The sequence below is a fragment of the Nerophis lumbriciformis genome, linkage group LG24, assembly GCF_033978685.3.
Source record: "Nerophis lumbriciformis linkage group LG24, RoL_Nlum_v2.1, whole genome shotgun sequence".
Lineage (NCBI taxonomy): Eukaryota > Metazoa > Chordata > Actinopteri > Syngnathiformes > Syngnathidae > Nerophis > Nerophis lumbriciformis.
The window spans coordinates 35,288,669-35,313,807 of record NC_084571.2 but is presented as its reverse complement, the minus strand read 5'-3'; the positions used below and the strand labels follow the sequence as shown (position 1 = coordinate 35,313,807).

General features: G+C 35.9%; 1 protein-coding gene and 1 long non-coding RNA gene across 2 annotated transcripts in view; one reads left to right on the top strand and one right to left on the bottom strand.

The window, feature by feature from the left end:
• Positions 1 to 16,092, bottom strand: part of LOC133620474 (uncharacterized) — a 19,787-nt gene extending 3,695 nt beyond the window's left edge. Inside the window, exons 1-2 of the long non-coding RNA XR_009817522.2 lie at positions 15,846 to 16,092; positions 15,624 to 15,775 (exon numbers count right to left, since the gene is read on the bottom strand). This is a non-coding gene — a long non-coding RNA (uncharacterized lncRNA). The remainder of the gene's footprint in view (positions 1 to 15,623; positions 15,776 to 15,845) is intronic.
• On the top strand, positions 999 to 25,139 carry lfng (LFNG O-fucosylpeptide 3-beta-N-acetylglucosaminyltransferase). The gene is made up of 8 exons (XM_061982028.2): positions 999 to 1,504; positions 12,946 to 12,994; positions 13,183 to 13,285; positions 15,261 to 15,414; positions 15,492 to 15,577; positions 15,646 to 15,811; positions 15,889 to 15,974; positions 22,123 to 25,139. Exons 1-8 carry the CDS (start codon positions 1,118 to 1,120, stop codon positions 22,187 to 22,189), a joined length of 1,098 nt encoding a protein of 365 aa, XP_061838012.2. The 5' UTR covers positions 999 to 1,117; the 3' UTR covers positions 22,190 to 25,139.

Below are 25,139 nucleotides of genomic sequence, written 5' to 3'. Positions count from 1 at the left end.
AGGACAGCCTTTTCTTTATGACGGGCGGACAACAGGGTGACAAGAACTAAATCATCCAGACTAGAGATAAATTGTATTATTATGTTTATCTTACCTAAAAATAAATATATTTATTAATTAAAAAAAAAAAAAAAAAAAAAATGTTTTTCTATATCTTGCTAAAAACATCAAAATTAATTGTATTTTTAATTTGTATTTTTTCTGACTCCTTATTACATCCAGCCATAGAATTATACATTAAAATAAACATATTTGAAATAATTAATTTTAAATGATCATAATAATTCATTTAAAATGACCATATTTAATTATTAAAATAATTGCTTGTTTATCAACAACTTTAGCATTTTATTCATTACATTTTGAAGCTCTCAGAAGCCAAGTTATGTTATATTCCTTAAAATTTATTTATGCAAGTTTGAAGTATCAATTATCTAAACACAGTTTTGTTTGCATATTTTCAGGATATATATATATATATATATGAAATACTTGACTTGGTGAATTCTAGCTGTCAATATACTCCTCCCCTCTTAACCACGCCCCCGCCCTCAACCACGCCCCTGTTCCACCCCTGACCACGCCCCCCCCCCCCCCCCCACCTCCCGAAATCGGAGGTCTCAAGGTTGGCAAGTATGAGCTATTAGGCTGTTCTAGTTTTTTTTATTTTTATTATTATCTTTTTATTATTATTATTATTTTTCAAAACACTGTAGCACTTTGAGGTTGTTTGCTCAATGTAAAGTGCTTTTTACAAATAAAATCTATTATTATTATTATTATTATTAATTATATTATCTTTTTTGGTTCTTGTCGGAAACTCTTAGATGTTTGACTCAGATGACAATAAAACTTCTTTATTTCCCCCATCTTATCTTTCAACTGTAAAACGAAACATCCTGCATGCGGTTATCTTCGATAGGGCGTGGCCTTGGTGAAACTCCTCCCATGGGGCGTGGCTTGCGTCAGAGCTTATATATATAAGCTGCTGTGACGTAGCAGCCATTCGCTGGGTAGCAATGCACAGGAGAGGTCACGCAAGAGGACACAAAAAGTTACCGTATGGACTTTAAATAAGAAATTGGTGTATCGTTTTTGTCATAAAAATAGTTGAATTATGTTAAACAACAACGGGAAGAAGACTGCCATTTGCGTGGCCACCACTGCGGGTCTTTGCCTACTGACGCTGCTGGTCGCCGTGCGGCATCACCGGGTTTATGCGGAGAGCACCCTCCGGGGGACGCGCACCGAGCGGGACAGCGACGCCGCCGGGCAGAAGGGATTCTCGGCGTACTTCAGCAAGCTGAACCGCGGGCGGAGGGAGGCGGAGAAGCCCGCGGAGGGAACCCCCGGCTCGGAGAGCGCGGATGCTCGCGCCTCACCCCCGCCGGCGGAAGACATCAGCCCCAACGACCTGTTCATCGCGGTGAAGACCACCAAGAAGTTCCACCAGGCCAGACTGAACCTCCTGCTGGACACTTGGATCTCCAGAAGCATGCAGCAGGTAGACTTTATTCATAATAATCCATCCATCCATTTTCTACTGCGTGTCCCTTTTTGGGGTCGCGGGGGGTGCTGGAGCCTATCTCAGCTGCATTCGGGCGGAAGGCAGGGTATACCCTGGACAAGTCGCCAACTCATTATTCATAATAATATTAATAATAATTAATTATTGGTGGGTCTTTATGCCCCTCCCATTTGTGCACTTTCCCTTCTTCTCTGAGTGATGTGAGGGGGGGGGGGGGGGCTCCCTCTTTTTATGATGCAAGGGGTGTCAAACATGCGGGCCGGATAGGTTTTATCCGGCCCGCGGGATGAGTTTGCAAACTATAAAAATGAGCCGAAATTTTTGAATGAAAGAAGCTGCTGTTCTAAATGTGTCCACTAGAGGTCACCATAGCAATCCTTTGTATCTTTGTAGATGAATCTACATGTTTGTACACCACAAACTACGTCAATAACATCCTGTATATTGATTTCTATATTCTTTTTTTTTTATATCTTGATAGATTGAAAATGAACACCAATGAGTTGACTCACGAACATTATCACAATTTAATAATAATATATTTTATTTGTAAAAAGCACTTTACATTGAGCAAACAACCTCAAAGTGCTACAGTGTATTAAAAACTAATAAAAAGATGATAAAAATAAAAACTAGAACAGCCTAATATCTGTCGATTATTACTTCGATTAATCTATTAATAATCGGATAAAAGAGACAAACTAAATTTCTATCCTTTCCAGTATTTTATTGAAAAAAAACAGCATACTGGCACCATACTTATTTGGATTATTGTTTCTCAGCTGTTTGTAGATGTTGCAGTTTATAAATAAAGGTTTATTAATTGTTTTTATTTTTATTTTTTTAAGTAGCCTCCGCGCATAGCATAGATCCAATGAATCGATGACTAAATTAATCGCCAACTATTTTTATAATCGATTTTAATCGATAAGTTGTTGCATCCCTACTATGCATATATCTAAAAAAAGGCTTTTTAAAAAAAGAAAAAAAAAGAAGTGTTTTAAAGCTTTTTTTCATCCACAGTCTGTGGTGCCCTGAGGTGGTCAGGGAGAGAACATTTATTCAGAAAGTATAAATAACGACACATATAGATAGAACACTATTAACCGCAGCATGTAAGTGTAAAAAAATGTGTACATTTTCAGAATGTGCTTGTTCTATTTTCTAAACAAAGAAAGCAATCTGAGGTTGTCTTTATTTTTAAGTTTTCGTGCCGTGATTTTACAAGTCCGGCCCACTTTGGAGTAGATTTTTCTCAATGGGGCCCCCCGATCTAAAATGAGTTTGACACCCCTCTCTTTTTTTGGGGAGAGGGGTGTTTTTTTTTTCAAGCCCCCCCCCCCAGATGCTTCTTTCTGCAAGCCAGCACCACAACTCCTGTCCCCCCTTTCTTCCCAAACCATGAAGGAGGAACAAAGGCGGTCTTTTTTTTGGGGGGGGGGGAAGAGCTTTCCCAGTGCCTTGTCTCCCCTCTTTTTTTTCTCCATGGGAACGCTAGAGCCGAGTCTGGGTCAAGCGTACGGAGGTGACGGGGGGCTTCCTTCGAGAAGGGGACGCGGACAAAAAAAAAAGGGGTGCGTGTGAAAATGTCACCTTAAGATGGGGTAGGGGGGGATCATCCCATGTGAAGATGCATGGAAAGTGTTAGGCCACACCACAGGTTTTCTATTGGATTTAGGTCTGGGCTCTGTTCGAGCATGCTTTTGGTACGTTTATATCTGTGCATGTGTGGTTGAAAGGGGCAGGCTAAGCGAGTTAAGATCTCTAACTACTGTAGTGAAAAGAAAAAGTACTGCAAGGCAGCTGGCGACAATAAGGAGAAAGATAGAGACATGGTGTATGGGCTACAATGCAAGAGGGAGTTTCCTGCAAGGGAGGGGGTGCAACGCCAGGTGGTCAGGAGACACGGAACAAAGGATGCTCCCGGTTCCCACCGTGTACATATGGCCGCACATAGCCAGCGTCATTCATTCTCACGCTCAGCTGATGAACATCTGCGGTGCTTAAGGCCATCATTTTTGGCAACCAGAGTCAGACAGATGTCTTCACCATGGCGACAGCCATCGATTGTTTTAGTGACCTATCGATTACTTTATTCGATTAATCGGGTAAAACGCACTTTCCTTATTCTGCTTGCCATGACCTTCATTCTTTCATACGTATTGCGGTATAAAGTGTAATCCATTACTTGATTACTCAAACAAACTAGTCAATACATTACTTGAGTGCAGCCCTAGCTTTAGGGATGTCCGATAATATCGGACTGCCGATAATTATCGGCCGATAAATGCTTTAAAATGTGATATCGGAAATTATCGGTATCGGTTTCAAAAAGTAAAATGTATGACTTTTTAAAACGCCGCTGTGTACACGGACGTAGGGAGAAGTACAAAGCGCCAATAAACCTTAAAGGCACTGCCTTTACGTGCCGGCCCAGTCACATAATATCTACGGCTTTTCACACACACAAGTGAATGCAAGGCGTACTTGGTCAACAGCCATACAGGTCACACTGAGGGTGGCCGTATAAACAACTTTAACACTGTTACAAATATGCGCCACACTGAACCCACACCAAAGACGAATGATAAACACATTTCGGGAGAACATCCGCACCGTAACACAACAGAACAAATACCCAGTAGCCCTTGCAGCATTAACTCTTCCAGGACGCTACAATATACACCCCCCGTTACCCCCTAGCCCCCCCCCCCCTCCCTCCTCAACCTCCTAGAGCATGTCCCAAATTCCAAGCTGCTGTTTTGAGGCATGTTAAATTAAAAAAAAAAAAAATGCACTTTGTGACTTCAATAATAAATATGGCAGTGCCATGTTGGCATTTTTTTTTTCCATAACTTGAGTTGATTTATTTTGGAAAACCTTGTTACATTGTTTAATGCATCCAGCGGGGCATCACAACAAAATTAGGCATAATAATGTGTTAATTCCACGACTGTATATATCGGTATCGGTTGATATCGGAATCGGTAATTAAGAGTTGGGGAATATCGGATATCGGCAAAAAAGCCATTATCGGACATCTCTACCTAGCATACTATATTTTGAAAACTTTGAATATTCAATGTCTAACTTAAAAGTGAAATATGTCTCATTCCGGAAAATTACATTTTGAGTATATTTCTGTAACTTATTTTTGTGTCATACTTAAATGAATATTATTAGCATTGTACTAGTAATATTCTTTCTAGTTTGATACATTTATGTACCGTATTTTTCTGACTATAAGGCGCACTTAATATCCTTTCATTTTCTCAAAACTCCACAGTGCCTAATGTACGGAAACAATTTTGGTTGTGCTTACCGACCTCAAAGCTATTTTATTTGGTACATGGTGTAATGATAAGTGTGACCAGTAGATGGCAGTCACACATAAGAGATACGTGTAGACTGCAATATGACTCAAGTAAACACCAAAAATGTTGTATGTTCCATTGAAAATATAGAACATTACACACGGTGCTCAAAAATCTATCAAAAAGTTTTAGTAGGACTTTGGTAAGCTATGAAGCCACACCGCTTGAAGGATTGTACTGTGATTCAACATAGGAGTATTATTATGGTGTGTGTATAAGGTAAGACATATTATCTGCAGTTTTGTTTCGCAATATTATGCAAAAGCAACTTTTCTTACCTTCTGGTACCTGCTGAGCTGTATTTGGGATCTCCATAAGTCCTGAAAATTTGCGCGCATCCACCTTTGTGGATAAGCTTCTTCTTTTTCTCTATCTTCTTGTTATGGGACATTCATCCTCCGCTGTTGCCATTTCTAATATAAAGTAGTGTAAAGTTCTTACTTATATCTGTCAGTAAGCTCGCCATGAAAGCACTAAAACATACCGGTGTAGTGAGTTTACATTATTCACCCAAGGAACTTTAGTAATTAGAGTTTCGGTCGGACGGTTTTTCACGGGACACATTTCCGGTGTTGTTGTTTCCGGATGAGGAAATTCTGCTCCGTTATTGATTGAAGTAAAGTCTGGATGTCATTAAAACAGTTGGCGCCATCTTTTGACACTTCTTCCACTCCTGTCCTTGCACGCTACACCGCTACAACAAAGATGACGGGGGCATACTTGCCAACCCTCCCGATTTTCCTGAGAGACTCCCGAATTTCAGTGCCCCTCCCGATCTCCCGGGGGAACCATTCTCCCGAATTTCTCCCGACTTCCACCCGGACAACATAATTGGGGGCGTGTCTTAAAGGCACTGCCTTTAGCGTCCTCTACAACCTGTCGTCTCGTTCGTTTTCCTCCATACAAACAGCGTGCCGGCCCAGTCACATGATATATGTGGCTTTCACACACACTTAAGTGAATGCAAGGCATACTTGGTCAACAGCCATACAGGTCACACTGAGGGTGGCCGTATAAACAACTTTAACACTGTTACAAATATGCGCCACACTGTGAACCCACACCAAACAAGAATGACAAACACATTTCGGGAGAACATCCGCACCGTAACACAACAGAACAAATACCCAGAACCCCTTGCAGCACTAACTCTTCCCGGACGCTACAATATACACCCCCCGTTACTAAATCTCGCTCTCTACCGAATACACTTTGTTTTAGAATAGAAGAAGCCAACAATCCAGCAATGGCTGCCTAAATTCGTAAATGGGTGGAATTCAGTACATATTTGTTTTAGAACCACTTTTTCTACTACAATGGAGTCTGGGGTGCTCAATAGAGGGAAGGGTGCCCGCCAGTGGGCTTCCTTCCTGTGGCGCTGGAGGCAGCCATCCAGGCACCACGCACTCCGACGGGGGCCATGCCAAGCCACCCCTGACCTCCCTCCCCTTATCTCTGCTGCACAGATACTTTCATTTGCATGCAGTGAAAGTTGCCGTTTAGAAACAAAGGCAAGGGGGTGGCGGCGGGGTTAAGGGGGGAGGGGCTTAGCTCCTGCAGCTGAATGCAAATGCAAGCAAACATATTTAGAACTCACCCCAGTGGAGGATTTTCCTCAGAATGAAAAGTCCCACATTGTTCTATTCACTCCACATAGAGAGAGGGTGGTCGTCTCGGGGGCAGGTGGACACATACTTTTTGATTGACTGATCACATTCTGATCCCAGCTTCTGTGCCTCGCCATCTGCCTTTAGCTCACAGGTGTCAAACCCAAGGCCCGGGGGCCAGACGTGGCCCGCCACTTCATTTTATTTGGCCCTCGAAAGCCTGGAAATAATATGTATCAATAGAGTACTGTAACTTTTTTTTACTAAATTTAGTCTTTCTTTCTATTTTGGTAGAAAAAAAATACATGTACTTCATGTAATCGCAAATTATGTTAACTTAAATATTGTCTAATTATGCAAAAATATATTATCAAACATTCAAACCATTTTTTAAATAGAAAAAAATACTAATAATGATTTCAAAGCTAGTTATCCATCAAATTGTGCAATGCAAAAGTAGCAATAGATTCAATGGTAAAATAGTGAAATTTACTGTGGTTTTTACAGCATTTTTCTCTAAATGAACTACTTTTATTACTGTAATAAACTGTGGTGCTGTTTTGGCATTTACAGTAATACACCGAGAAATCTACAGTTGTTGATTTGCGGTAAAAAAAATGCCCCCAAAAAAACACAATTTTACTGTAAAATTGTAGTCTACAAGTAAATTGGTCTCATTGCACAGCATGTTTCTAGTGTTTGATAACTTGAAATATTACTCCAAAATATGAATTTTTTCTACTAAATTTACTGGCAAAGGTTTTAGAACACAGGTGTCAAACTCAAGGCACGGGGGCCAGACGTTGCCCGCCACTTCATTTTATTGGGCCCTCGAAAGCCTGGAAATATGTATCAATAGAGTACTGTAACTTTTTTTTTTTTTACTAAATGTAGTCTTTCTTTCTATTTTGGTAGAAAAAAAAATACATGTACTTCATGTAATCGCCAATTATGTTAACTTAAATATTGTCTAATTATGCAAAAATATATTATCAAACATTCAAACCATTTTTTAAATAGAAAAAAATACTAATAATAATGATTTTAAAGCAAGTTATCCATCAAATTGTGCAATGCAAAAGTAGCAATAGATTAAATGGTAAAATAGTGAAATTTACTGTGGTTTTTACAGCATTTTTCTCTAAATGAACTACTTTTTTTACTGTAATAAACTGTGGTGCTGTTTTGGCATTTACAGTAATACACCGAGAAGTCTACAGTTGTTGATTTGCGGTAAAAAAAAACGCCCCAAAAAAACAAGATTTTACTGTAAAAATTGTAGTCTACAAGTAAATTGGTCTCATTGCACAGCATGTTTCTAGTGTTTGATAACTTGAAATATTACTCCAAATTATTGTTTTCTACTAAATTTACTGGCAAAGGTTTTAGAGCACAGGTGTCAAACTCAAGGCCCGGGGGCCAGACGTGGCCCGCCACTTAATTTTATTTGGCCCTCGAAAGCCTTGAAATAATATGTATCAATAGAGTACTGTAACTTTTTTTTACTGAATTTAGTCTTTATTTCTATTTTGGTAGAAAAAAAATACATGTACTTCATGTAATCGCAAATTATGTTAACTTAAATATTGTCTAATTATGCAAAAATATATTATCAAACATTTAAACCATTTTTTAAATAGAAAAAAATAATAATGATTTTAAAGCAAGTTATCCATCAAATTGTGCAATGCAAAAGTAGCAATAGATTCAATGGTAAAATAGTGAAATTTACTGTGGTTTTTACAGCATTTTTCTCTAAATGAACTACTTTTTTTACTGTAATAAACTGTGGTGCTGTTTTGGCATTTACAGTAATACACCGAGAAATCTACAGTTGTTGATTTGCGGTAAAAAAATGCCCCCCAAAAAACAAAATTTTACTGTAAAATTGTAGTCTACAAGTAAATTGGTCTCATTGCACAGCATGTTTCTAGTGTTTTATAACTTGAAATATTACTCCAAATTATAGTTTTTTCCCCACTAAATTTACTGGCAAAGGTTTTAGAGCACAGGTGTCAAACTCAAGGCCCGGGGGCCAGACGTGGCCCGCCACTTCATTTTATTTGGCCCTCGAAAGCCTGGAAATAATATGTACCAATAGAGTACTGTAACTTTTTTTTTTTTTATAAATTTAGTCTTTCTTTCTATTTTGGTAGAAAAAAAATACATGTACTTCATGTAATCGCCAATTATGTTAACTTAAATATTGTCTAATTATGCAAAAATATATTATCAAACATTCAAACCATTTTTTAAATAGAAAAAAATACTAATAATAATGATTTCAAAGCTAGTTATCCATCAGATTGTGCAATGTCAAAATAGCAATAAATTTAATTGTGAAATTTACTGTAGTTTTTACCGCATTTTTCTCGAAATGAAAAAACCCCGTACTTTTTTACTGTAATAAACTGTGGTGCCATTTTGGCATTTACAGTAATACACCCAAAATATTTCCATTTTGGGAGAAAAAAAATGTACTCCATTTAATCGCAAATTATGTTAACTTAAATATTGTCTAATTATGCAAAAATATATTATCAAACATTCAAACCATTTTTTGAATAGAAAAAAATACTACTAATAATGATTTCAAAGCAAGTTATTCATCAGATTGTGCAATGCAAAAGTAGCAATAAATTTAATTGTAAAATTGTGAAATTTACTGTGGTTTTTACCGCATTTTTCTCTAAATGAAAAAACCTGTACTTTTTTACTGTAATAAACTGTGGTGCCGTTTTGGCATTTACAGTAATACACCAAAACATCGTTCTATTTTGGGAGAAAAAAAAAGTACTCCATGTAATCGCAAATTATGTTAACTTAAAAATGTTTTCTAATTATGCAAAAATATATTATCAAACATTCAAACCATTTTTTAAATAGAAAAAAATACTACTAATAATGATTTCAAAGCAAGTTATCCATCAGATTGTGCAATGCAAAAGTAGCAATAAATCTAATTGTGAAATTTACTGTGGTTTTTACCGCATTTTTCTCGAAATGAAAAAACCTGTACTTTCTTACTGTAATAAACTGTGGTGCCGTTTTGGCATTTACAGTAATACACCAAAAAATCTTTCTATTTTGGGAGAAAAAAAATGTACTCCATGTAATCGCAAATTATGTTAACTTAAATATTGTCTAATTATGCAAAAATATATTATCAAACATTAAAACCATTTTTTAAATAGAAAAAAATACTAATAATAATAATTTCAAAGCTAGTTATCCATCAAATTGTGCAATGCAAAAGTAGCAATAAATTGTAAAATTGTGAAATTTACTGTGGTTTTTACCGCATTTTTCTCGAAATGAAAAAACCCATACTTTTTTACTGTAATAAACTGTGGTGCCGTTTTGGCATTTACAGTAATACACCCAAAAATATTTCCATTTTGGGAGAAAAAAATGTACTCCATTTAATCGCAAATTAAGTTAACTTAAATATTGTCTAATTATGCAAAAACATATTATCAAACATTCAAACCATTTTCTAAATAGAAAAAAATACTAATTATGATTTCAACGCTCGTTATCCATCAGATTGTGCAATGCAAAAGAAGCAATAAATTTAATTGTAAAATTGTGAAATTTACTGTGGTTTTTACCGCATTTTTCTCTAAACTGTTTTGGCATTTACAGTAATACACCAAAAAATCTACAGTTGTTGATTTGCGGTAAAAAAAACAACAACAAAAAACCAAACTAGCAGCTCAGGTGCCAAAATTTTACTGTAAAAATGCACTTTTTTTCATTTACAGTAAAAAACAAATGTAAATTTTACAGTAAAAAAATAAATATACATTTTACAGTAAAATTCTGGCAAATGAGATGCCTTTTTTTTTTACCATAAAAACAGCAGTACTGTTTTTCCATTTACAGTAATATACACTACATTTTAAGGTGAAATTATTGCAACTTACAATATTTTTTTGTACATTTTAGTGTTAAAAAAATCTAATAAAATGCAAAAAAAAAAAAAAGGTGTAATAATAGTATTCACTGTGGACCCCAGTGAAAATCACTTTGACACTAGCTGGTGCACACAGACAGAAACCGTCTAGAGGACTTGCCCGGTCAACCGCCGCCCCAAAGCAAATAAAGTCTCATGGCGCTCCACTTAAGATGTTTGCCGCACAAACACAGCCAGGCGCCTCTGGATTTGCATGGACGGGGCGGTGAGGAGAAGGCGTTATGAGGCGGCGTGTATAGACACGTGGCGCCGTGCAAAAGCAGCGTGCCGCCCGGCAGGTGCTGCCTCACCTGGAGTGTAAACAGACTGTTGGGGCGAGCACCTGTCGAGTGTCACACGCACAAAAGTCGTTTTTTTTTTCTTCTAAAAGCGCCTCAAGTCACATACTTGGGTGGAAAAAGGGAGTGATGACGATAATTGGGATGCATGAATAGGGTCTGCAAGAAGGTGGGCGGACAGTCTGCCTCGCCCGTTTTGTTCCAGGGTCTGGGATGCTTCGGGGGCGGCTGTGCGGTTGCCATGGAGAGAGTAGAGACGGGCGGCACAATGGGCCTTTATGGGAGCAGGAGGTTGTTTAACTCGGGCGACATAAAAGACACGCTGAACGCTGCTAATCGGGGGCGGTTTGTCTTAAAGTGAGGGGAAGCAAGATGCATCATGGGGGCTCGGGTGCACCTGCACAATATAAGACCTTTTTCAATATGGAATGCACTCCCAACAGGTGTAAAAGAAAGGGCATCTCTATCCTCCTTCAAAATTACCATTTAGTGGTCAATTGTACGAAATATGTACTGTACTGTGCAATCTACTAATACAAGTTTCAATCAATCAATCAATTTCTATCTATCGAGCATTAGCCAGCTCCAGGTTTTAGGGTAGCTGAGTTCAGTGAACTAAGTAAATACAATAAATTGTGTAAACGTCACATATTTTATTAAAAAATGTGCTTTTACCGATCTAATCGATAGCATTAGCGTTAGCACCAGCTAGCAAGCCAGACTGGTAAATTACGCTATCCAGCTATGTATCATGTTAGTGTAAGAAATACATATCACTGGCTTGTTATCTACACATATACTTTTTCTTTAGAAACTAGCATCAATCGATCTAGCTTAGCATTAGCGTTAGCACCAGCTAGCAAGTCAAAATGCTAAATTACGCTATCCAGCTATGTATCATGTTAGCGTAAGAAATACATATCACTGGCTTGTTATCTACATATACTTTTTCTTTAAAAACTATCATCTATTTACGATCGATCTAACTTAGCATTAGCGGTAGCACCAGCTAGCAAGTCAAACTGGTAAATTACGCTATCCAGCTATGTATCATGTTAGTGTAAGAAATACATATAACCAGCTTGTTATCTACATATACTTTTTCTTTAAAAACTATCATCGATTGATCTAGCTTAGCATTAGCGTTAGCCTGCTAGCAAATAACACAGAATGTTAAGCAAATCAACTTTTTTTGCTATACTTCTTTTGTTAGCAAAATGATAACTTATGTTTTCTCGTGAGCTGATGCTAACGCTAGCTTAGCTATTATGTTCTGTATTCTCACGAGCTGATGCTAACGCTAGCTTAGCTATTATGTTCTGTATTCTCGCGAGCTGATGTTCTGCACTTCTAATTCCCTGCAAACTTTTTTTTATTCACCAAGCATGCAGGGGACATTTTGATATTTTTGTATTTAAAAAAAAAAATGCTAAAACAGAAATATTTAATTAAGGAATACATTTTGTGTCACCTTTGTGTAGTAGGTATTAGTAGAGATCGGCTTTTTTGCCGATATCCGATATTCCGATATTGTCCAACTCTTGATTACCGATTCCAATATCAACCGATACCGATATATAAAGTCGTGGAATTAACACATTATTATGCCTAATTTTGTTGTGATGCCCCGCTGGATGCATTAAACATTGTAACAAGGGTTTCCAAAATAAATCAACTCAATTTATGGAAAAAAAAGTAGCGGGGGTGTATATTGTAGCGTCCCGGAAGACTTAGTGCTGCAAGGGCTTCTGGGTATTTGTTCTGTCGTGTTTATGTTGTGTTACGGTGCGGATGTTCTCCCGAAATGTGTTTGTCATTTGGTGTGGGTTCACAGTGTGGCGCATATTTGTAACAGTGTTAAAGTTGTTTATACGGCCACCCTCAGTGTGACCTGTATGGCTGTTGACCAACTATCGGCAGTCCGATATTATCGGACATCTCTACTTATTAGTATCAAGATGTCAGCTTTTTCTCATTCCATTTAAAGTTTGCTCATTCTTTTTACTTTTTGAGTGCGATTTTTTTGTTTACATTTATTTCAACAATATGCTGCGGGCCAATCAAAGTCGAGCTAAGGTGCCACACATTGGACACTCCTGGTTTAGTGCATGTGTACCTAATATTGTGACCTGTCACACATAACAAACATGCCGTTAATTCCTTCCTTTCTCTTTGTCTACAGACGTACATCTTCACAGACGGCGAGGACGAAGAGCTCAAACGGAAAATTGGTGAGTGTCACGATTTGGCGGGGGATTTTCTCGCCCACACAGACGCAAGTGTTGACTTTTAAGCGCGTTGCGCCTTAAAGGGTCATAGGACACATCCGTCTCTGTGAAAGTTTCCGCCAAGAAGACATTGGCTGCATTGATGCAGGCGTTTATGTTTCATGACTCTCCTCCTTCATGTGCGGCCTCAGGGAGTCACGCCATCAACACCAACTGCTCCGCCGCTCACAGCAGGCAGGCCCTGTCCTGCAAGATGGCCGTGGAGTACGACAAGTTCATAGAGTCCAGCAAGAAGTAAGTGTTCACGTTAAGTACACTCGGGGGCGTCGCACTGATTCCTCAAAACCCCTAAAGGTGACTTTTTAAAGATGGCATTAACATATCTAGATAAACACCAAAAATACATTGGTTTTGTTTCGTAAACAAACCCCACAACAAATTCAATACAGTGGCCACAATATCAATTCAAATAACTTGTCGTTATTCTTTTAAATAAGATGATAAGTGTCTGCCCTGAGATCGGTAGGTTGTGAGTTCAAACCCCGGCCAAGTCATACCAAAGACTATAAGAATGGGACCCGTTACCTCTCTGCTTGGCACTCAGCATCAAGGGTTGGAATTGGGGGTTAAATCACCAAAAATTCACCATTATGTTAGATCCACTATGGACTGGACTCTCACACTATTTTGTTAGATCCACTATGGACTGGACTCTCACACTATTATGTTAGATCCACTATGGACTGAACTCTCACTATTATGTTAGATCCACTATGGACTGGACTCTCACTATTATGTTAGATCCACTATGGACTGGACTCTCACTATTATGTTAGATCCACTATAGACTGGACTCTCACTATTATGTTAGATCCACTATGGACTGGACTCTCACTATTATGTTAGATCCACTATGGACTGGACTCTCACTATTATGTTGGATCCACTTTGGACTGGACTCTCACTATTATGTTAGATCCACTATGGACTGGACTCTCACTATTATGTTAGATCCACTATGGACTGGACTCTCACACTATTATGTTAGATCCACTATGGACTAGACTCTCACTATTATGTTAGATCCACTATGGACTGGACTCTCAATATTATGCTAGATCCACTATGGACTGGACTCTCACACTATTATGTTAGATCCACTATGGACTGGACTCTCACACTATTATGTTAGATCCACTATGGACTGGACTCTCTCACTATTAAGTTAGATCCACTATGGACTGGACTCTCTCACTATTATGTTTGATCCACTATGGACTGGACTCTCTCACTATTATGTTAGATCCACTATGGACTGGACTCTCTCACTATTATGTTAGATCCACTATGGACTGGACTCTCTCACTATTATGTTAGATCCACTATGGACTGGACTCTCACACTATTATGTTAGATCCACTATGGACTGGACTCTCACACTATTATGTTAGATCCACTATGGACTGGACTCTCACACTATTATGTTCGATCCACTATGGACTGGACTCTCACTATTATGTTAGATCCACTATGGACTGAACTCACACACTATTATGTTAGATCCACTATGGACTGGACTCTCACACTATTATGTTAGATCCACTATGGACTGGACTCTCAATATTATGTTAGATCCACTATGGACTGGACTCTCACTATTATGTTAGATCCACTATGGACTGGACTCTCACTATAATGTTAGATCCACTATGGACTGGACTCTCACTATTATGTTAGATCCACTATGGACTGGACTCTCACTATTATGTTAGATCCACTATGGACTGGACTCTCACTATTATGTTAGATCCACTATGGACTGGACTCTCACACTATTATGTTCGATCCACTATGGACTGGACTCTCACTATTATGTTAGATCCACTATGGACTGGACTCTCACTATTATGTTAGATCCACTATGGACTGGACTCTCACTATTATGTTAGATCCACTATGGACTGGACTCTCACTATTATGTTAGATCCACTATGGACTGAACTCTCACTATTATGTTAGATCCACTATGGACTGGACTCTCTCACTATTATGTTAGATCCACTATAGACTGGACTCTCACTATTATGTTAGATCCACTATGGACTGGACTCTCACTATTATGTTAGATCCACTATGGACTGGACTCTCACACTATTATGTTAGACCCACTATGGACTGGACTCTCACTATTATGTTAGATCCAGTATGGACTGGACTCTCACAGTTACAATTTAGTTTGATGCTAAAATGTCCAAAATGGTGTTGCCAGGTGGTTCTGTCACGTGGACGACGACAACTACGTGAACGTGCGCACCCTACTGAAGCAGCTGTCCCAGTACCAGCACACCCAGGACGTGTACATCGGCAAACCCAGCCTGGACAGACCCATCGAGGCCACGGAGAGGCTCGGGGACAACAAGATGGTGCGGAGACCACCGATTTACCTCATTTCGGGTTGAGTTAGCCTGTCTACATTTGTCTGTCTTCTTCTTCACCACAGAAACCAGTCAACTTCTGGTTTGCAACCGGAGGGGCGGGCTTCTGCGTTAGTCGGGGTTTGGCGCTGAAGATGAGCCCGTGGGCCAGGTAAGAACCGCGGTCACCGATCAGGGGTTGTCTTATCACCACTTACCTTAACCGTGTCTCGTCTCTAGCGGCGGCCACTTCATGAACACGGCGGAGAAGATCCGCCTGCCGGACGACTGCACCATCGGTTACATCATCGAGTCGGTCTTGGGCGTGCCCCTGATCCGCAGCAACCTCTTCCACTCCCATCTGGAAAACCTTCAGCAGGTTTCGCGCTCTGAGATCCACAAGCAGGTAAGGAGCAATCGCCATCATCATAGTCTCTCACCTTCTGGAACCATCTTGACGTGACTTCTTCTCTTCCGTGTCAGATCACTCTGAGTTATGGGATGTTTGAAAACAAAAGTAACATCATCAACCTGAAAGGAGCTTTCCCCATGGAGGAGGATCCATCGAGGTGAGACCTTACAACATTAGATGAGAGCAAACAATCAAAAAATAATATAACAAGATGTATAAATATGCCTGTAGCGTATGTCATGTTTTTTTTTTGTTTTTTTTAAATAAATATAACCATAAACTACGGAGCCCCTAAAGGGACATGGGGGAAAGTATTTTTTTTACAATTTTTATTTTATTTTTTTTAGACTATTTATTTAAATATTGGCAATATAACAATAAATATTTAATTTTATATATATATTTTTTTAAAGATATGTTTATTACGGAGTCCCTAAGGGACAAGGGGGAATTTTTAATTTTTTTTATTTTTTTATTTAATTTTTTTTAGACATGGCACGAGAACGTTTTTTTTTTTAATAACTTTATAAAAAGTTTCTCGTGCGCACGAGATACATGTCTAAAAAAATAAATAAATTAAAAAATTAAAAAATTAAAAATTCCCCCGTGTCCCTTAGGGACTCCGTAATAAACATTTTTTTTTTTAAATTTAATTTAAATTGTATTTATTTTTTTAATTAATAAGAACAGCTACATCCTTGCAATATAAACTGGTACTTTTTTTTAATTAAAAACATAAGTCTCTCTACAGCAGTAGTTTTCTAAGGTTCAAATGTGTGGATCCTGTAAAAAAAAAACGTACAATGGAATACAATAAAATCAACACAAATATATTGATGGATACAATAATTTAATAATAATCATATAATTGTTATAGAAAAAGTGAATTATGTATAATTGTCTATACAAATAATTATTGGTGTTTTAAAATATTTTTTAAATTGGAAACAGTAATATTATGATTTTGTTCAATAAAATAAACTTATATTTTGTTGATGAATGTAGTGATTATTATTGTAATAATAATAAGATAAATATAGAAAAAAGGATTGGTACAAAGATGTGCAGATAATGATCTGAGTTTAAAAAGGTGTTTCAATTAGAAACAGAAACTAAATATAATTAAATAAACATATTCTACTGATGAATATAATAATTGAAATATAGAAACAAGTAACACATAAAATCTACAAATAATGATATAGGTTTAAAAAAAGTATTTACATTTAAAAAATAAAATACAATGAAATAAACATACATTTATTTGACTGTTTAATATAATGATTAATATGATAAATAAAAATCATAGAAATACTGTAGAAAAAAGTGAGTTAAGTATTAAAATCTACAAATAATAATCTGGGTTTAAGAAAGTATGTCAAGTAGAAACCAAAACACTAATTAAATATAATAAAGTGAACATATATTGATGAAGGTGGGACCTTACGACATTAAATGAGAGCAAACAATTAAAAAACAATTAATTATCAATATAACAAGATGTATAAATATGCCTGTATGTCATGGGTTTTATTTTTTTAAGAAATATAACCATAAACATATATATATATATATTTTTTTTATTAAATTAAATATTTATTGTTATATTGCCAATCTTTTTTTATTATTATAAAGAACAGCTACATCCTTGCAATATAAACTGATACTTTTTTATTAAAAACATAAGTCTCTCTACAGCAGTAGTTTTCTAAGGTTCAAATGTATGGATCCTGTCAAAAAAACTTACAATGGAATACAATAAAATCAACACAAATATATTGATGAATAAAATAATTAAATAATAATCATATAATTGTTATAGAAAAAGTGAATTATGTACAAGTGCCTATACAAATAATTATTGGGGTTTTAAGATATTTTTTAAATTGGAAACTGTAACATTATGATTTTGTTCAATAAAATAAATGTATATTTTATTGATGAAAGTAGTGATTATTATTGTAATAATAATAAGATAAATATAGAAAAAATAATTGGTACAAAGATGTGCAGATAATGATCTGGGTTTAAAAAGGTGTTTCAATTAGAAACAGAAATTAAATATAATTAAATAAACATTCTACTGATGAATATAATTGAAATATAGAAACAAGTAACACATAAAATCTACAGATAATGATATAGGTTTAAAAAAAGTATTTACATTTAAAAAATAAAATACAATGAAATAAACATACATTTATTTGACTGTTTAATATAATGATTAATATGATAAATAAAAATCATAGAAATACTGTAGAAAAAAGTGAGTTAAGTATTAAAATCTACAAATAATAATCTGGGTTTAAGAAAGTATGTCAAGTAGAAACCCAAACACTAATTAAATATAATAAAGTGAACATATATTCATGAAGGTGAGACCTTACAACATTAAATAAGAGCAAACAATTAATAATCAATATACCAAGATGTATAAATATGCCTGTGAACCATAAACATATATCTTTTTTATTATTTTTATTAAATTAAATATTTATTGTTATATTGCCAATCTTTTTTTATTATTATAAAGAACAGCTACATCCTTGCAATATAAACTGGTACTTTTTTATTAAAAACATAAGTCTCTCAACAGCAGTAGTTTTCTACGGTTCAAATGTGTGGATCCTGTCAAAAAAACTTACAATGGAATACAATAAAATCAACACAAATATATTGATGGATTCAATAATTTAATAATAATCATATAATTGTTATAGAAAAAGGGAATTACGTACAAGTGCCTATACAAATAATTATCGGGGTTTTAAAATATTTTTAAATTGGGAAACAGTAACATTATGATTTTGTTCAATAAAATAAACTTGTATTTTATTGATGAATGTAGTGATTATTATTGTAATAATAATCAGATAAATATAGAAAAAATAATTGGTACAAAGATGTGCAGATAATGATCTGGGTTTAAAAAGGTGTTTCAATTAGAAACAGAAATTAAATATAATTAAATAAACATATTCTACTGATGAATATAATATTAATTGAAATATAGAAACAAGTAACACATAAAATCTACAAATAATGATCTCGGTTTAAAACATTTAAAAAAATAAAATACAATGAAATAAACGTACATTTGACTGTTTAATATGATGATTAATATGATAATAAAAATCATAGAAATACTATAGAAAAAAGTGAGTTAAGTATTAAAATCTACAAATAATAATCTGGGTTTAAGAAAGTATGTCAAGTAGAAACCCAAACACTAATTAAATATAATAAAGTGAACATATATTGATGAAGGTGAGACCTTACAACATTAAATAAATAAAGTTGATTTGATTTGATTTGATTTAAATAAGAGCAAACAATTAATAATCAATATACCAAGATGTATAAATATGCCTGTGAACCATAAACATATATCTTTTTTATTATTTTTATTAAATTAAATATTTATTGTTATATTGCCAATCTTTTTTTATTATTATAAAGAACAGCTACATCCTTGTAATATAAACTGGTACTTTTTTATTAAAAACATAAGTCTCTCAACAGCAGTAGTTTTCTACGGTTCAAATGTGTGGATCCTGTCAAAAAAACTTACAATGGAATACAATAAAATCAACACAAATATATTGATGAATAAAATAATTAAATAATAATCATATAATTGTTATAGAAAAAGTGAATTATGTACAAGTGCCTATACAAATAATTATTGGGGTTTTAAGATATTTTTTAAATTGGAAACTGTAACATTATGATTTTGTTCAATAAAATAAATGTATATTTTATTGATGAAAGTAGTGATTATTATTGTAATAATAATAAGATAAATATAGAAAAAATAATTGGTACAAAGATGTGCAGATAATGATCTGGGTTTAAAAAGGTGTTTCAATTAGAAACAGAAATTAAATATAATTAAATAAACATTCTACTGATGAATATAATAATTGAAATATAGAAACAAGTAACACATAAAATCTACAAATAATGATATAGGTTTAAAAAAAGTATTTACATTTAAAAAATAAAATACAATGAAATAAACATACATTTATTTGACTGTTTAATATAATGATTAATATGATAAATAAAAATCATAGAAATACTATAGAAAAAAGTGAGTTAAGTATTAAAATCTACAAATAATAATCTGGGTTTAAGAAAGTATGTCAAGTAGAAACCCAAACACTAATTAAATATAATAAAGTGAACATATATTGATGAAGGTGAGACCTTACAACATTAAATGAGAGCAAACAATTAATAATCAATATAACAAGATGTATAAATATGCCTGTGAACCATAAACATATATTTTTTTTATTTTTTTTATTGAATTAAATATTGTTATATTGTCTATTTTTTATATTATTATACAGAACAGCTACATCCTTGCAATATAAACTGGTACTTTTTTTTTTTTTACTAAAAACATAAGTCTCTGTACAGCAGTAGTTTTTAAGGTTCAAATTTATGGATCCTGTAAAAAAAAACTTATAATGGAATACAATAAAATCAACACAAATATATTAATGGATACAATAATTTAATAATGATCATATAATTGTTATAGAAAACAAAAAGTACCTATACAAATAATTATCGGGGTTTTAAAATATTTTTAAATTGGGAAACCGTAACATTATGATTTTGTTCAATAAAATAAACTTATATTTTATTGATGAAAGTAGTGATTATTATTGTAATAATAATAAGATAAATATAGAAAAAAGGATTGATACAAAGATGTGCAGATAATGAACTGAGTTTAAAAAGGTGTTTCAATTAGAAACAGAAACTAAATTAAATAAACATATTCTACTGATGAATATAATATTAATTGAAATATAGAAAAAAGTAACACATAAAATCTACAAATAATGATCCAGGTTTAACAAAGTATTTACATTTAAAATATAAACATACATTTGACTGTTTAATATAATGATTAATATGATAATAAAAATCATAGAAATAGTACAGAAAAAAAGTGAGTTAAGTATTAAAATCTACAAATAATAATCTGGGTTTAAGAAAGTATGTCAAGTAGAAACCAAAACACTAATTAAATATAATAAAGTGAAGATATATTGATGAATATAATAATAGTAGTACAACATATCATTAAAAAAATTGACAACAATCTACACAATGATGGTTTTAAAAAAGGTATATAAATTGGAAAAAGCAAATCTATAATCATACAAATAATCTACTGATTAAACAGCAACCAAGTGCCTGCAAAAATTACTGGAAATTCAGAAAGTATCATTTTTTGCGGCTAAAATGATTACACATGCACAATATGTAAGTCTGTGTAAAGTACAATACTCCAAATATTGTTACGTAATATACGTTGGCCCTGCGATGAGGTGGCGACTTGTCCAGGGTGTACCCCGCCTTCCGCCCGATTGTAGCTGAGATAGGCTCCAGCGCCCCCCGCGACCCCAAAAGGGAATAAGCGGTAGAAAATGGATGGATGGATATTATCGGCCGATAAACGCTTTAAAATGTAATATCGGAAATTAGCGGTATCGTTTCGGAAATTATCGGTATCGGTTTCAAAAAGTAAAATGTATGACTTTTTAAAACGCCGCTGTGTACACGGACGTAGGGAGAAGTACAGAGTGCCAATAAACCTTAAAGGTACTGCCTTTGCGTGCCGGCCCAGTCACATATCTGCGGATTTTCACACACACAAGTGAATGCACATCATACTTGGTCAACAGCCATACAGATCACACTGAGGGTGGCCATATAAACAACTTTAACACTGTTACAAATATGCGCCACACTGTGAACAAAGAATGACAAACACATTTCGGGAGAACATCCGCACCGTAACACAACATAAACACAACAGAACAAATACCCAGAATCCCTTGCAGCACTAACTCTTCCGGAACGCTACAATATACACCCCCAGCTACCCTCTACCCCAAAACCCCGCTCACCTCAACCTCCTCATGCTCTCTCAGGGAGAGCATGTCCCAAATTCCAAGCTGCTGTTTTGAGGCATGTGACTTCAATAATAAATATGGCAGTGCCATGTTGGCATTTTTTTTTTTCCATAACTTGAGATGATTTATTTTGGAAAACCTTGTTACATTGTTTAATGCATCCAGCGGGGCATCACAACAAAATTAGGCATAATAATGTGTTAATTCCACGACTGTATATATCTGTATCGGTTGGTATCGGAATCGGTAATTAAGAGTTGGACAATATCGGATATCTGCAAAAAAGCCATTATCGGACATCTCTAGTAATAACGTATGTTTTTTTGGAAAGTCCTTGCTAACCTAGTTTCTCGCCTCTCTTTCTTGCAGGTTCAAGTCTGTGCACTGTCTGCTGTACCCAGACACGCCGTGGTGTCCCCTCCAGGTTGCCTTTTAGGGCGACCGCTCCTTTCCTCATCCTCGTCCTCGCCGTGCCTCGGTATCTGAAAGGCACGCGAGGACCAGCGTCTTTCTCTTTAAGGCCGCGTGTCGCCGCCGCTGGGTTCTTTACAGCGAGCGGCACGCGGGGTCTTTGTGTTAATTGGGCTGCTGTGCGGCACCACACTTACGGGACTGCCACCACTTCCTGTCTAGAGCTTGGACAGGAAGTAGCTTTCTGCGTTTTTTATTTTTTATTTTATATTTTCTAAGCTTTGCAGGCAATCAGTGGCGCTTGTAAATGAATCTGCAATTCTCATAGAATGTATTTGATATTTTCCAAGCCCTTTTTTTTTGCCAGCTTTACGCGACTTTTGTTTGTCTTTTAGAATGTTCAAGCGTTTCGATGGTGACTTTCGATGACGGCGATTTTGTTATTCGTCAATAAGGCGGCCCAATCTGAAGTTAATCAGGACTAAGCACTTTTTTTTTTAAAACAAATTACATAATATATGTCCTGGATTGGATTCAGATTTGTGTCAAAACTAGCAAAATGTTTTAACCAACAACCCCACAAAACCTCTTTCCATTCATTTGTATACACTTTATACAAACCCCGTTTCCATATGAGTTGGGAAATTGTGTTAGATGTAAATATAAACGGAATACAATGATTTGCAAATCCTCCATTCAATTGAATGCACTACAAAGACAAGATATTTGATGTTCAAACTCATAAACTTTATTTTTTTGTTGCAAATAATAATTAACTCTGAATTTCATGGCTGCAACACGTGCCAAAGTAGTTGGGAAAGGGCATGTTCACCACTGTGTTACATGGCCTTTCCTTTTAACAACACTCAGTAAACGTTTGGGAACTGAGGAGACACATTTTTGAAGCTTCTCAGGTGGAATTCTTTCCCATTCTTGCTTGATGTACAGCTTAAGTTGTTCAACAGTCCGGGGGTCTCCGTTGTGCTGTTTTAGGCTTCATAATGCGCCACACATTTTCAATGGGAGACAGGTCTGGACTACAGGCTGGCCAGTCTAGTACCCGCACTCTTTTACTATGAAGCCACGTTGATGTTGGCATTGTCTTGCTGAAATAAGCAGGGGCGTCCATGATAATGTTGCTTGGATGGCAACATATGTTGCTCCAAAACCTGTATGTACCTTTCAGCATTAATGGTGCCTTCACAGATGTGTAAGTTACCCACATCTTGGGCACTAATATACCCCCATACCATCACACATGCTGGCTTTTACACTTTGCGCCTATAACAATCCTGATGGTTCTTTTCCTCTTTGGTCCGGAGGACACGACGTCCACAGTTTCCAAAAACAATTTGAAATGTGGACTCGTCAGACCACAGAACACTTTTCCACTTTGTATCAGTCCATGTTAGATGAGCTCAGGCCCAGCGAAGCCGACGGCGTTTCTGGGTGTTGTTGATAAACGGTTTTCGCCTTGCATAGGAGAGTTTTAACTTGCACTTACAGATGTAGCGACCAACTGTAGTTACTGACAGTGGGTTTCTGAATTGTTCCTGAGCCCATGTGGTGATATCCTTTACACACTGATATCGCTTGTTGATGCAGTACAGCCTGAGGGATCGAAGGTCACGGGCTTAGCTGCTTACGTGCAGTGATTTCTCCAGATTCCTTTGATGATATTACGGACCGTAGATGGTGAAATCCCTAAATTCCTTGCAATAGCTGCTTGAGAAAGGTTTTTCTTAAACTGTTCAACAATTTGCTCACGCATTTGTTGACAAAGTGGTGACCCTCGCCCCATCCTTGTTTGTGAACGACTGAGCATTTCATGGAATATACTTTTATACCCAATCATGGCACCCACCTGTTCCCAATTAGCCTGCACACCTGTGGGATGTTCCAAATAAGTGTTTGATGAGCATTCCTCAACTTTATCAGTATTTATTGCCACCTTTCCCAACTTCTTTGTCACGTGTTGCTGGCATCAAATTCTAAAGTTAATGACTATTTGCACAAAAAAAAAATGTTTATCAGTTTGAACATCAAATATGTTGTCTTTGTAGCATATTCAACTGAATATGGGTTGAAAATGATTTGCAAATCATTGTATTCCGTTTATATTTACATCTAACACAATTTCCCAACTCATATGGAAACGGGGTTTGTACAACGGCGCTCCTTTATTGCACGTGTTACAATCAGGAGCGACATTATGAGTGGAAGAGTTCTTGATTCAGGGTTAAAAATCTGCTTTTTTATTATTATTTACAAAGATTTGAAAATTGCACAGCTGAATTTCAAATGAGCTGATGTGACCTCTCGACCTGAGCAACGTCAGCGTGTCTGCGCGGAGTCCACCCACATTGGGTTTAAACTGTACATGAGCATGACGACAGTATTGTGTACTGTGACTTATTGTGTACAAAATGTTGTAAAATGTGATTCTTTGTTGTACTGCTTTTTAAAGACAAATTATTCTCCAGCATCTGGAGCGTTCAAAACAGTTCATTCCCATTAGTTAGGATTTCTCAGGGATTATGAGCTGATCCTGATATTTAACTAACTCCGTGGGGGCCCCCCCAAAAAAACTCTAAATAAAAGTGCATAACCACTGAGAAACTGAATATGGATTCACTTGTTGTGTTTTCTTTCAAATTCACAATTGTTGACTTTTGACATTATAGTGAAACCTGACTGAAGAATGCTAGTCTTGACTTTCTGTCACATATTTTTGCAGTGTTGGGCAGCTGAGCTTTCATTCATTCACTGCTATGAAAAAAGTGCAGTGAGCATTACGGGCTACAGTAGTCCTACAAAGTCTGCCTAGCAACAAGACCAGAATAACATGAATAATCTGCAGGTGTAAATTGATGCTTCTGTTTGACAGCTACCATATATTTCGGACTACCGTATTTTTCGGAGTATAAGTTGCTCCGGAGTATAAGTCGCACCGGCCAAAAATGCATAATAAAGAA